The sequence below is a fragment of the Schistocerca americana genome, chromosome 1 (genome assembly GCF_021461395.2).
Source record: "Schistocerca americana isolate TAMUIC-IGC-003095 chromosome 1, iqSchAmer2.1, whole genome shotgun sequence".
Taxonomy (NCBI): domain Eukaryota; kingdom Metazoa; phylum Arthropoda; class Insecta; order Orthoptera; family Acrididae; genus Schistocerca; species Schistocerca americana.
In genome coordinates, this window is record NC_060119.1 from 154,083,455 (window position 1) to 154,098,662 (window position 15,208).

General features: G+C 40.9%; 1 protein-coding gene across 1 annotated transcript; it reads left to right on the forward strand.

Annotated features, from left to right (window-relative positions):
• The first annotated feature begins 239 nt into the window (after nucleotides 1–239).
• LOC124610951 (putative gustatory receptor 2a) lies at nucleotides 240–818 on the forward strand. The gene has a single exon (XM_047140205.1). The coding sequence runs from the start codon at nucleotides 240–242 to the stop codon at nucleotides 816–818; it is 579 nt and encodes a 192-aa protein (XP_046996161.1).
• Nucleotides 819–15,208: the final 14,390 nt, after the last annotated feature.

The following is a 15,208-nucleotide window of genomic DNA, read 5'->3' on the forward strand; positions in this document are numbered from 1 at the left end:
CAGTAGATCAATTGCTTCTCCACTGCCAATATGGGTAAAGCAAGGTTTTTACCAAAACACGGAGAGTGGTTTTTATTTTTGTTGCAGTATTATTAGGACTCTTTATTGGTCTCTGTTTACATACTGCAGCTGTTAGTTTTGAAGGGAAGTGGAAGGAGAATATTGTCTTTTTTTCTGCACTCTATAACTTAGTTTGGCAAGTACAGTTCTTTGGCATCGTGCTGGTTGTGCGGGACCGGATGGGCGCCATCCGCAGGCAGCTGCTGAGGAGTGTGCGGCCGACGCTGCGCAGGGAGGCGGAGCTGGAGGAGGCGGCGACCTCCGGAGGGCGGCGGTGGGTGGCGGAGGGCGGGCTGTGGCGGCTGCAGCGCCCCAGGCTGGCCCTCCACCGCGTCGCCCGCCTCTGCGGTCAACACTTTGGGCTCTCGCTGTCGCTGTCCTTTCTCAACCGCCTGCTCCAGCTCGTCTGCACCAGTTACAGCTCCGTGCTCTTGGCGAACAACTGGCAATACCTCTCGTTCGGATTACGTGCCCTTGCCGCTGCGATCGGTGTTCTGTTGGTGGTTGAAGCCAGCTTCCTGCTAGCTCAGTGCTGGGCGTGCTCGTCTGCTCAGGATAGAGCGGTCAGAGTTGGCCTGGTGCTGGACAAGATTCAGTCCCTGCTGGGACCCAGTGTTACGTCACGTTCTCTCCAATTGGCAGTGGAGAATCTGCGTTTTTCCGCTGCAGGCTTCCTTGACTTAGATGTACGTTTATTTGTTGCTCTTATTGGTACGAGTGTCACATATGTTATAATACTTGTACAGTTTCGCAAATAAGACAACAAATGCATGGTTCACTAGCTTTCTTTTAGCACAATTAGTCACTCACTCAGAGACACTATGTAACAACTCCTACCACTGCACACTTTGCTTTGAAATGTAATTACGCTTTTTCATAGTATTAAAATAAAAATTAACAACGTCGTCTATATGACTATTCTTCCTGTACAGACCAGATTTTCCTGTTACATAATGTGCGCATGAAACAGATGTGACTCTTCAGTGTGGTATTTCCATTCAGTTCATACTCTATAAATTGCCTTCAAATTTTTTGATAGTAGTTTTGCAGAAAGTTTCTTTGTAAATATTGTTAACTATTGTACCTGTACATCTTCGAATGTTTGCTATTAAATTCCATTAAAAATATGACCAAAAGTACATTAAAAGCCAGGCTTCCTTCGATAACTCAGTTGCCAATAATAAGACAATATTAGTTATTCATCAAATTAACACTTACTTACAGTATAAGTTTTATTGTAGGAATTTTTGCTTCTGTATTTTGAATCGTTAAATGGGATGCATTGTATTTGGTGCAACAGGTATAAGGGCAGATATTTGTATATGTCGTAGGGTGATATGTACACACACCAGAGTGTTGGTTGTTTTTTTTTTCTCTTTGTCGATCACTCCTCACACAAACACATCACATACTCCACAGCCCAATGTTTTCTGCATGGTTGTAACTGCCCCACTAAGTGGACGACACCTGCCAGTACAGACTCATATTTTAGTATCCATACTGCCACTCTTCAATACATGACCTGCTGTACAGGAGAAAATAACCATTAATGCCTTGCTGTGACCATTAGTTCTTGGAGGTACTACCAAACATAAAAATATACCTCTTGTAATAACTACAAATATCAGTTTGTAAGTGACTTAAAATACTGATGTAATGTTTTTCAGTACACCGTCCTCAGTCATCAAAAAAATATCTCCATTTACAAACGTTACACCCTGATAAACGAATGGTCCACAGAGAAAAATTGAATAAATCCCTGGGTAGAATCGCTACTAGGAATACTATTTCACACTCTTAAATGTAAGGTTCCCAGATTACAGTGAGAAAAAATGGGGCCACTAGGTTTTGTAAAATTATATATATATATATATATATATATATATATATATATATATATATATATATATATATATTTCTTCACAACACAATTAAGAAGAGTACTTCTCAGTTGAGCATGCATTTCTCAGGACAGTATTATAAAAATCACTGTAACTTAAATCAAATTTGAAGAAAGTGTAAATTCATTATCATTAGATCAACTAAATATCTTTTTCGCTCATCACTGTATTTAATGTTTATAGTGGACAAACCTCTACCTGTGGAACTAAAACATTCCATATTTCTGATGCACTAATCAGCTGTATTTTGTAGACCCATTTCTGTGGTACTGAGATTCTGGCTAACTTTGCTTTCAAATGTTCATCCCCCACCCCATAAAATAAGTCACAAACCATATCAGTGTCTGAATTCATATTATCTACACTAAGTAAATCAGCAATATAAAGTGATTCGGCTAATTTCAAAATACAGGCTGTACATAAAGTGCGGGAACACTTTCAGTTCTTTCTTGCACAAGAACAAAACATTGTACAGATATTATACATATAACATTTTGAAGAGAAACCCTGAAAGTTCTTTTTTTTTCATGTTTACCGCCACAGCGTAGTTTGGTGATTTGTCGATAGACAGCGTTAGTCGCAAACATGGCGAGTTCAGGTGCGGAACGAACTTTCTGTGTGTTGCAGTTCGACAAAAACAAGTGTGCTACAGCTGTTCAACGGATGTTTAGAACCAAGTACGGTAAGAAGCCACCAACAAGGAAGGCCATTTACCACTGGTACAACAAATTCGTTACGACGGGTGTCTTGTGCCCAGCAGAGAGAGACGGACGTCCCAGTGGGAGTGAAGTGAGTGTGGAGCGCGTACGAGAGACATTCATAAGGAGTCCAAAGAAAGGTGCCTCAAATGCAATCGGACTCTCTGTTCATCTTTCAGCAGAATGGGGCTCACCCCCAATTTTCATCGGGAAGTTCGTGGGTACCTGAACACGGAGCTGCCGTATCGATGGATCGGCCGTGCTACAGAAGTGGAGAGTTGTTTCATGAAATTGACTCCCCGATCACATGATCTCACTACATGTCACTTTTTTTCGTGAGGGCTCATTAAAGATCTGATGTAGCAGAGCTCCGGGAGAGAATACGGGAAGCGACTGCCACAGTCGACGATGCCATCTGGGACGGGTATGGAAAGAAATCGATTACCGTACTGACGTCTTCCGGGTCACTCATGGATTGCATATCGAATGTTTGTAAAATAAACTTTCAGAGTTTCTCTTCAAAATGCAATATGTACGGCACTTCTACAGTGTTTAGTTCTTGTGCAATAAATAACTGAATGTGTTCCCACACTTTATGTATACCCTGTATTTTGAAACTCATCGTCTTTGTTTTCAAGTGATGTATTATTCATTAATGATGGAACTTGGTTATCATTGAGATCCCTACATTCATTCAAATATTTCAGACACACTACATTTATGTGTGTCTGTATTCTTATAGTTGTGTTCGCCTTTGACTTTGTATTAGATCCTCTAATTTATCTAGTAGCTGTTTGCAACTCATAACGAAAATAACAGTTAATTAACCCATGTCCAAACTCCATTTTTATTTTCCCATCATACAGTAAGGTTCACAAATTGTCAGTTCATTTTCTTCTGAGTTGAGTATACCCTTGGAAAGTGTCATTTAAATGCAGAGAAAAATGAAGATATAATTTCACTAAAATGAATTATTGTTTTTCTGAACCAGACGCATTCATACAGTTCATTTTAATGAATTAGGGTCATTCATCTACACTAGAAAAATACGATGTAATGGCAGGAAGATTTTTCAACAAACGTTCTACGGCAGGCGTTAAGCTTAAGCATCTTGTAGGTCCATGTCTCAATAAGGCAATGTATTCCATATTAAGAAATTGAAAGAAATATTTGAGCTGCGATACCCCTCTAGCTGAATTTGATAAATAGTTGAAAGACTTGATTACTGTAATTTTATTATCTAAGGACATAACATTCACACCAGATTTACAGATTTATGGACTGTATGTGGACAGCAATTAAATTTCACTACACAACGTATTTCCCTTTTTAAGTGAACGTAACAAACAGTTTTTCTTCCCACAGTTTGCATTTGTGTTGTCCACAGTAAAACTTGGAACCTGGGACGAATTCAACTCGCGTTATGGGATCCTTCTGAAGACTTGCTAAGATACTGCAGGTTCACTAGACTCACCAGAGAAATCTATAATTCTGTCGGACACACCTGCTTGCACGTCAAAGTATCTTACACAAATAGTATAACACTTTTGATTATCTATGTTGGAAGTGTCAAATCCTCCACCGAAATATTTGTTAACCTTTAAGTTTTGCGATAAATTATTGACGCTGTTTGGTCCAAAAAGAACAGCAATCAATGCCTCACATTTTGTTTTATCACAGGAGATCTTATCTTCATTTGTCAAAACTGGGAATAGCTGAGACGATACTTTCACACTGCTGTCATTGGTGGCGTAGCTAAGATGATGTTTAAATGTGTGAATTGCGAATGTAAGCTCAGACGCAGTTTTCTGAAAAGCACTTTTAATAGCGCCATTTTATTAATTCTTAAATAGGTCTATTATTAACTTGAAAATTAGAATTTGTAGCACGCATCTACTACATAACTCCTCTGTTTCAGCAGAGTCCATCTCCTAGTTACTTTTCGTCAATGTGGTTTGTACCGTCGTTAAGCGTCTGCGTTTGTGCTTCATTCTGTTAAAAGGAAGTCTACCATAGGCTACACCACCGTGTGAAATGGAAAATCTCTCTCTAGTTTTCCAATTAATGATGTAATACTCACTTTTTATGTATTACCGGAATGGCCGCAATTCTGGAAGTCATGTTTCCCAACACGAACGAAACATTTGCGGTCTTCTATTCCGGTATGTGCTGGTCTGAATATCTGATACACTTTTCGTGAGATTAGTCACATTACTGTTGTTGTTGTTGTTGGTGTTGTGGTCTTCAGTCCAGAGACTGGTTTGATGCAGCTCTCTATGCTACTATATCCTGTGCAAGCTTTTTCATCTCCCAGTACCTACTGCAACCTACATACTTCTGAATCTTCTTAGTGTATTCATTTCCTGGTCTCCCTCTACGATTTTTACCCTCCACGCTGCCCTCCAATGCTAAATTGGTGATCCCTTGATGCATCAGAACGCTTCCTACCAACAGCTCCCTTCGTCTAGTCAAGGTGTGTCATAAATTTCTCTTCTCCCTTATTCTATTCAATACCCCCTTATTGGTTATGTGATCTACCCATCTAATCTTCAGCATTCTTCTGTATTACCACATTTCGAAATATTCTATTCTCTTACTGTCCAAACTGTTTATCGTCCACGTTTCACTTCCATATATGGCCACACTCCATAGAAATACTTTCAGAAACGACTTCCTGACACTTAAGTCTGTACTCGACGTTAGCAAATTTCTCTTCTTCAGAAACGCTTTCCTTGCCGTTGGAAGTCTACATTTTATATCCTCTCTATTTCGACCATCATCAGTTATTTTGCTCCCCAAATAGCAAAACTCATTTACTACTTTAAGCGTCTCATTTCCTAATCTAATACCCTCAGCTTTATCCGATTTAATTCGACTACATTCCATTATCCTCGTTTTGCTTTTGGTGATGTTCATCCTATATCCTCCTTTCCAGAGACTGTCCATTCCGTTCAGCTGCTCTTCTAGGTACTTTGTCGTCTCTGACACAATTACAAAATTACGGGCGAGCCTCGAAGTTTTTATTTCTTCTCCATGGATTTTAATTCCTACTCCGAATTGTTCTTTTGTTTCCTTTACTGCTGGCTCAATACACAGATTGAATAACATCGGGGATAGGCTGCAAGCCTGTCACACTCCCTTCCCAACTACTACATCCCTTTCAAACCCCTGTACTCATAAGTGCCATCTGGTTTCTGTACAAATTGTAAATAGGCTTCCGCTCCCTGAATTTTACCCCTGCCACCTTCAGAATTTGAAAGAGAGTATTCCCGTCAACATTGTCAAAAGCTTTCTCTAAGTCTACAAATGCGAGAAACGTAGGTTTGCCTTTCCTCAATCTATTTTGAAAGAAAAGTCGTAAGGTCAGAATTGCCTCACGTGTTCCAACATTTCTACGGAATCCTAACTGATCTTCCCCGAGGTCCGCTTTTACCAGTTTTTCCATTCGTCGGTACAGAATTCGTGTTAGTATTTTGCATCCGTTGCTTATTAAACAGATAGTTCGGTAACTTTCACATTTGTCGACAGCTGCTTTCTTTGGGATTGGAATTATTATATTCTTCTTGAAGTGTGAGGGTATTTCGCCTGTCTCACACATCTTGCTCACCAGATGGTAGAGTTTTGTCAGCACTGGCCAGGAAATAGTGCCAGTAGTGTCAGTGTCGTCGTAACTACCGTCTGCTTCACATCTGCTGTGCAAAACAAAAAAAAAAAAACAAAAAATGGTTCAAATGGCTCTGAGAACTATGGGACTCAACATCAGTCCCCTAGAACTTAGAACTACTTAAACCTAACTAACCTAAGGACATCACACACATCCATGCACAAGGCAGGATTCGAACCTGCGACCGTAGCGGCCGTGCGGTTCCAGACTGTAGCGCCTAGAACCGCATGACCACACCGGCCGGCTCTGCTGTGCAGCGAGCTACTTTAAGTATTAACTGTATTATTCTTACTTGTCACTTCTTCCGTGTGTTTTTGCTTTTAGGAAGCTTTAATTTTCGAGTACTAGTAATAATGTTCCATAGATTTCGTGTCTGTTTTGAACACAGTCAGAGAGAGTCCCTTTAGTCAGTTGTAGTACCAGTAGTGCTAGCATTTGTTTTGAATACAGTTCAGAGACAGGTAGTGCTCATTTTCATTGTTTTCAACAAGAACTGTCTAGTAGCCACAGTTTAGTCTGCTATCAGCCGCCTTTAGTGAATTAGCAGTCTAGTTAAAAGTTGATTAACTGTCTACAGTAAACTGTTGATTTCTTAGAATGGATAGGATGTGTGACTGCTGTGTACGGACGCGGGAGGAGCTGGCCACTGTTCGCGAACAGCTGAACGTGTTGATGGTCGCGGTCAGCCGTCTTCAGGCTGCTGCCTCGGAGTGTAGCGGCAGTGGGGAGTCCGATGCGTCACATGGTACACCCCAGGTGTTACAAGTTTCACCCACAGTCCCTGCTGTCGAGAGATCTTCGAGGGTACCGGGCGCGGTTAAGCTACCCTCTCCCAAAGGGCAGTGGCGGGTTCAGCGGCGTTCGCGGCGCACCAGGCGAAGGGTCAATGTGGAGAGGCTGGCCTTGTGGCATCGCCCGCTCTGCCTGTGAGTGGACATGTGGCCGCTCCTTCAGCAAGGTCCGAGCGGGCACACAGGGGGAGGGGTTTATTAGTGATTGGGAGCTCCAACGCTAGGCTGGTGATGGAGCCCCTTAGGGGGATCGCGGAAATGTCGGGGAAGAAGGCCAGTGTTCACTCTCTCTGCTTGCCGGAGGGTCTCATCCAAGATGTGGAGGAGGCCCTGCCGGCGGCAATAGAGAGCACTGGGTGCATCCGACTGCAAATTGTTGCTCATGTCTGGACCAATGACTCCTGCCGTCTGGGTTCAGAGGTCATCCTCAGTTCATACAGGCGGTTGGTGGAGTTGGTGAAGGCGCAAAGCCTCGCTCGCGGGGTGGAATCTGAGTAGTATCGTTCCCAGAATCGATCGCGGTCCTCTGGTTTGGAGCCGTGTGGAAGACTTAAACCAGAGGCTCAGACGATTCTACGGAGATCTGGGGTGCAAATTTCTCGACCTCCGCTATCGGGTAAAGAAATGTAGGGTCCCCCTGAATAGGTCAGGCGTGCACTACACGCAGGAAGCGGCTACAAGGGTAGCTGAGTACGTGTGGAGTGCACATATAGGTTTTTTAGGTTAGAGAACTCCCTCCCTAGGCCCGACAAGACGCCTCCTGAGACGCGACAAGGTACTAGTAGGCAAAACGCAACAGGGAATAACAATATTAATGTGCCAATAGTAAACTGCAGGAGCGTCTATAGAAAGGTTCCAGAAATGCTCTCATTAACAAACGGCAACAGCTCCCACATAGTACTAGGGACAGATAGTTGGCTGAAACAAAATGTAAACAGTAATGAAGTTGTAAACTCAGATTGGAATGTATACCGCAGAGACAGGCTGGGCAGTGAAGGAGGAGGAGTGTTTATAGCGATAAGAAGTGCAATAGTATCGAAAGAAATTGACGGTGATCCGAAATGTGAAATAATTTGGGTGAAAGTCACGGTTAAAGCAGGCTCAGACATGGTAATTGGATGTAATAGGTCCCCTGGCTCAGCAGCTGTTGTGGCAGAGCACCTGAAGGAAAATTTTGAAAAAAATTCGAGTAAATTTCCCGACCATGTTATAGTTCTGCGTGGGGATTTTAATATGCCGGATGTAGACTGGGAGACTCAAACGTTTATAACGTGTGGCAGGAACAAGGAATCCAGTGAAATATTTTTAAGTACGTTATCTGAAAACTACCTGGAGCAGTGAAACAAAGAACCGACTCGTGACGATAACATATTAGACCTTCTGGTGACAAACAGACACGAACTATTTGAAACAGTTAACGCAGAACAGGGAATCAGCGATCATAAAGCGGTTACTGCATCGATGATTTCAGCCGTAAATACAAATATTAAAAAAGGTAGCAAGATTTTTCTGTTTAGCAAAAGTGACAAAAAGCAGATTTCAGAATACTTGGCCGCTCAACATAAAAGTTTTGTCTCAAGTACAGATAGTGTTGAAGATCAGTGGACAAAGTTCAGAACCATCGTACAATATGCGCTAGGTGAGTATGTGCCAAGCAAGATAGTAAGAGATGTAAATGAGCCACATTGGTACAACAACCGAGTTAAAAAACTGCTGCGGAAGCAAAGGGAACTTTACAGCAAGCATAAACATAGCCAAAGCCTTGCAGACAAACAAATAATACGCAAAGCGAAATGTAATGTGAGGAGGGCTATTCGAGAGGCGTATTTTGTAACATCACTCGTCGCTGTGTCAGGAAATCTTGGAAAGGACTCTTGTAGGCACGTGAGGCACATGTCGATATAACATGAGCTTTCGTTCCGCGCCACAGTCACACGCTGGTAATGAAGATTTGCCCCACTTGTAGAGTGTCTGGACATCGCCCGTGGCCCATTCGGTTGCGCTCCAAGGTAGTCTTATTTGCCCGAGGCAGGACGAATAAAGCGGGTTTCTTCTGGATGCAAGGCAGCTTCAGGCATTGTAGAGAACAGTTTTGTTGCCAGTAGCGTTTGCATTCATAGACCATGAGAGTCCCGGATACTATGAGAGTGATATTTCTTGATCTTTTCTTTTTCACTCCGCAGGGAATACGTCGTCCAGTATTGGAAGGTCAGTGTTACTAGCGATATTCTGGTACTCGCGCAGTAGCGCGCTCTTCCGTGCAGCATCAGGAGGTAGAAACAGGCTCACGATAGGTAACCAATATGTACGAGCAACCTCATTGACCCAATAACAATGTGTAGGGCCTAGTTAATCTTTTTTACAGGCAGACTGTTAAGCCACACAGGAGTACAGTATTTTGCTGCTGACTGTACCAATCCGGCCGCTCATACCCAGACAGTGTCTGCTGACGAGCCTCAACGAGAGCCACAGAGTTTATGGAGAATGTTGTTTTTGGTTTTGAGTTTAGCCGATGATAGTGTCAAGTACTCCTTAAAGGAAAGTATCCCACCAAATTTGATCACAATATATTTTGGGTGCACATAATGATGAAGTTTGTCCTCCTCAAAACAGACATCGAGGGCTCTGTATGCCAGTCTATTGGACAGATGAAAACATGAAACTCGTATTTTATATAAGATTGGTCGTAACCTCCATATATGGAAATAGTGGCCTCAGGTGACTGGATCATGAGTTACAATTTCTTCAGCTGTTTCAACTGTTTTGTATTCAGAATAAGATTTTCACTCTACAGCAGAGTGCGCGCTGATATGAAACTTCCTGGCAGATTAAAACTGTGTGCCGGACAGAGAATCGAGCTCGGGACCTTTGCCTTTTTTGTGTTGGTTAGCAACTGACCAGTCGCCTGCATAGCCAATTTTTCTGCACGATGTTGGAGGAATATCAGATTTACATAAATTAAACAAAAGTGAATCAAGGGCAGATCCCTGTGGTAAACCATATTCAATTCTTTTGCGCAGCAAGTGTCTTTTTCTGAAGTTGATGTAAATGACCTTAAAGCTGACATGTCGTCAGTTAGTTGTTATCCGTTTGCATGGGACAAGAACTAATAATTTATAAAGCAAACCATGCCTCGAAACCGTGTAATATGCTGCAGTTAGATCAACGAAAGCAATGCTGCAGTTAGATCAACGAAAGCAACTGCTGTTTTTCTATTCTATTCGGTATCCTGCTTCAATAAATGTTGTTCAAGATAACATTTGATCAGCGTAGCTCTATCCTGGTCGGAATAGAGCTTGCTCAATAGAAGGGTTCTGAAAGATTACTCGTCTAATCTGCCTGTATAGGATTCTTTCGAGGAGGCTATAAATAGTTCTCAGTAATGCAATTGGGAGATAGTCCTTAGACTGGTCTGACGCCCTGCGGGGCTTCAGTATTTCTATGAGTTTTGGCTGTTTCATTTTTTGTGGCACTGAACCAGATATCAAAGTCTGAGAGAATAAATCCTCCCTCTACATTTTTGCGCAGTTCCCGCTAAACAGAGGAAATTCTATTTGGATTCCGTCATTTCCAGGTGCCTTAACGGGTTGTATAGTTTTAAGAGTAGCTGAAATTTCGAATATGGAGAAAATTCTTGAGAAATCAGAGTGTTCATTAGTGTTCTTTTTGAGGAATGTAAGTTTGCGTCTGATGTATCTTGTATGATTTTTATACTTTGTTGTTCTTCATGAGGGCAGTAAATGTGATGCAATCCTATTTCCTGTTATATGAGTGCTGTTCTCTACTTTAATTTTGTTTCCATCCAATTTCCTTTGTAATGCCCATATTCTCCTACTTGGTGTTTGAAAACTGAGCGACTCAGCAATCAATATCAACCTAATACGTCTGGCCGAATCGAGGTTATGAAGTAGATATTTCCCCGAACCCGTTTTTTAGAAATTAATCGTATTGTTTCTCAGTAATTTCATTTCAACCTGGAATATATACGGAATTTTTCCGCTTGGTTCCGGGTACGTAACAAACTTTTAACCGTACAACAAATGTTCAGATGTTTGACGTTAGGTGTAATACTTATATTTTCAATCTTCGAGTACCTAATTTTACGAAGCAAATTATGTTTTTCACGCTAGGTGCGCATGTGATGGTAGTTGAGACGGATGAGACGTCACAGTTAGAACTGCGAGAAGACACTCGGGTTCCGTTCATTTCGAGAACAGATTCAACACTTTATCGCAAGCCATCTTGTATTTTAAATTTTAAAACTGACTTCTTTATAGAGATACTGTTTTAAAACTGTGTAGTAGTCTGACTAATCTCACGAAAAGTGTATCAGGTATTCAGAACGGTATATACCGGAATTGAAGACCGCAAATGTGTCGTCCGGTTGGGGAAACATAATTTCCAGAATTGCAGCCATTCCGGGAAATACAAATAAAGCAAGTCTTACATCATGTATTAGAAAACTAGAGAGAGATTTTCCATTTCACACGGCGGCGTAGCGTATGTTAGACTTCATTTTAACAGTGTCAAGCACAAACTCAGACTCTTAACGTCGGTACAAACCACGTTGATGAAAAGTCTATAGGAGATGATTCTGCTGAAACAGATAAAACGCTGGTGTAAGTATGTCCAGACTGTATCTTATCAATACGTTTCGTTGCAAAATCTCTCATATCAGCTCTAATGGTACGCATGGCATCAATGAATGTCATCAAGAGTGGAAACCTCTTCGTCTCACAACAAAGTTGCTCAACTCTGAAATGAAGACAACCACATCATGAGCCTTCCGGAAGAATGTGTCGCAAAAGTGACAATACGTCTTATGGATACTTTCCTTGGTTTCTCCAATTTCAGTGATGATGGATACATGTGCTGTGGAGTACGCTTGATAACCTACAAGTTCATTGATCAATGGAAGGCACACAGTCTTGGAGTATTTCCATTTCTCAGCTTGTGTCCTCAGTCCATGAATCGCTTCCAACTGGATACTAATAACTGATGATGACTGCCTGTTCATCCCATACACCCAGGCAGGTGGTACGATGTGCTGTGCAAGGCTCATATTTATGTCAAACAATTTTACAGTTTTTAATCCTCCATTGGTGGGCAGAGAAACGGCTTAACTACAACAGTGGCAGTTTTTACAGCTATGATTGATGATAAGAGGGCTTTCATGCAAATTACATGTCCCTCTGGCCACAGTGCTTCGAGATGTGATGGCCATTACTCCTCCCATGTCGTGTAGTGTGTCTTTTTCCCGCTAGCGAACTCAGCATGGTCGAAGATCAACTGGCTGAATGGATTGGCTGATTCATCAACCACGTCTTTCGTAGCCTGTAGCACATACGATCCTTCGAACCTACAAGCTTCATCATGGGAAGCTGAAAGTCCTAATATCGCTAGGAGGTTTAGACAAAGTTTGATAAACATACATTACAACCGCTGCTGAAATGGGTGACATTGGTGATTTTGATCACATGTCTGACATAATGGCGTGTTCACAGCAACAAATTTCCTCTTCTACGATTCTACTGTACACATTGTTTGTCTAAATGATCGTTTCCCAGTCATACGTTTCATACAAAAGATTCCACTGTAAATGTATACTATTTAAAACATCCTAATATAATCAAAAACGTTATGACAAAGTTTGATTTCTTGTAAATTTTAAATAATTGTTTCTCAGCTTCAAGATGTATTATTGTTTCGCATAAACATAGTGACTGCTTTGCTATCTTGCTAATTTTGCTCAAAAGTAACGTCACAATTTTTCAGTAATTGATACAAATTCTTACGTAAATTCAGAACTTTCACAGTTTGCATCCGTCTCGTCGCTAAGTGAAAGGTAAGTCTGACAAAAAAAAATTTATTTCAGTAAAAGCTAAATTATGTCTGAAACATTAAAGTTAATTGCTCCATGAGAGCTGTGGACAGAAATCTTCGTAAAACGACTTTCTCTGCAGAGTGATTGTCAAACAGGTAATACCAGTCCTCTCTCAGCCTACAAACTGTGTGTTGCTATATTGAGGGTGAAACCAAGTTGTAAGGACTGAACTTAGGTAGGAAGTGAAGTGAAGAGTGATTTGCATGTGTTCCAAATTCATAAACTTGACCTCTTATCATCATCACGCTTTGGTAGCGAACTCAGGGATAATTTCTGATCACCTTGATTATAAAGAAAATTTCGGTTGTATTCTACATGGTCAACATCAATTAAAAGCACGTAGAATGCATTAGGTAAAAGTGTTTATCTTCTTTTACGTACAGCTCAAACTCTGATATTCCACTGACAAAGGACAAACGTTAGCGGTTCTGGAAACCGTGTCCGTCACGAATATTGTTTTTTTGTGAGAACACATCGGCCATCTTGGCACAGGAACGAACAGACGAGTTGCCTATTCTGCAAGACACAGTACTTAAACAGTGCTGCAGTTAAGAGCGAGTTAACTTAAATTACATCACGTCTGTTATTTACGTAATTAAAAGCTTAGTCTCTATTACGAAAACTTATAGGTTCGATTTCACACGATCTGTTTTTTAAGAATTTAAAAGGAAGATCAAACAAGAATTAGAGGGGTTCAGTTATAAATACATTTTGCATGATGTATTAAATAAAAGAACACATAGCACTGACGGATTTCGTTGTGGCCGGTTCTTATCGCCAAAGTTAGAAATGGGTAAAAAGACTCACTACGGCGCGTCCAATAAACCACCGAATTTTTGAAGAACTGAATTCCCATGAACAAAACAGCTTCAAACGGCTGAGTACTTTACAAATGACGTAACTTCTTAAAGGTTTGACTATAAGCGTGTAGGCGAGAGAAAGTTTGTGTAACGTTAATATTATGTTTAAAGTTTGTTGGAAGTCGCAAAGTGCTCTCGTTACGAAACAACAGATAAATATAGTCTCGGTTATTTGCTTTCTGTTTTAAACAAAAGATAGTTTCTCCCGCGTCTCAAAGTTTATGAAGTTTTGTCTTGGACCATGTGTTGTACAACGATATAATTTTGCAGCTGCAGTCAGTGCTATGTGCGGATACTGTTAGCAAACTGAGCTATGAATAGAGTTTCTAGTAAAGAAGTAATAAATTAAAGCATCGTGCTTGATAATGAAGTTTGACTGGAAGAACAGCAAAAGTTTAGTAAGTGATAAACTTTTTCCCATTCCTCATCTTGTATGCGTTGGGAGGGGGGGCTCTGTATCACTGTGAAAACATCTCTTTAGGGTTTGAAATTAAGCGTAAATTTTGTTGGAAGTCGCTAAGTGCTCACATTCCTATATACTGGATGAAAAATTCTGCGTACTTGCGCGCCATCAGTTACGCTGCCTCAAGAAAACCACTCAGTTTCTGGCTGTAGTACTGTCTTGTTGCGTTACAATTTTAACATAACATTATACCTTTTAGTGAGTAGGTCATGACAGGAGTCTGAACTGTTAAATTCGGAAAATAATTACACAAAGTACTGAAAATCAAATTTTGTTGTGCTTGGAAATCTCTAGGTGCGCTACCTGAGACAAGTATTGAGTTCTGGGATAGTGTTTTAGTAATATGAATTGTTGGTAAGACCAACACCGATGATAGTGACAGAACCTACGTCCCTGTTGCGTAGACTGCCGTTTGATAAATTTCTTTACGAGGGGCAACTGTATAAAAGAGGAGCCACTTCTAGTTAAGAAAATTAGTATTGTGTGTATTGTTACATATGTTTTGTGTATGAGTAGCTGTTGTTATTGTGGTCCCCAGTGCGACGATTCATTTATTGCCGGTCTCAACACCACGCTGTCCTTATTTTACTTCTGTTGAAGTTCTCTTGTAATCTTATTTCACGACAGTGTTCATTGTTGTACACGTTCCAGTGAGATTATGTAGGAGATCAGCAGCACCAAATTTCTGTACACCACTTATGGACATTCTAACCCACAAGTTTCACATATAATTATTCTAGAAATATATTACTGAAGTTTAACTTCCAAATACGAATGTCTCGTGGAAGAGGTAATTGGTCAGAAATGGGTACCTATATGTTTTTGTGCTATGCTTGAGAATTAATCATAGAGAAGACGTTGAAAAAGTGTAAAGCTCATCTATTTCA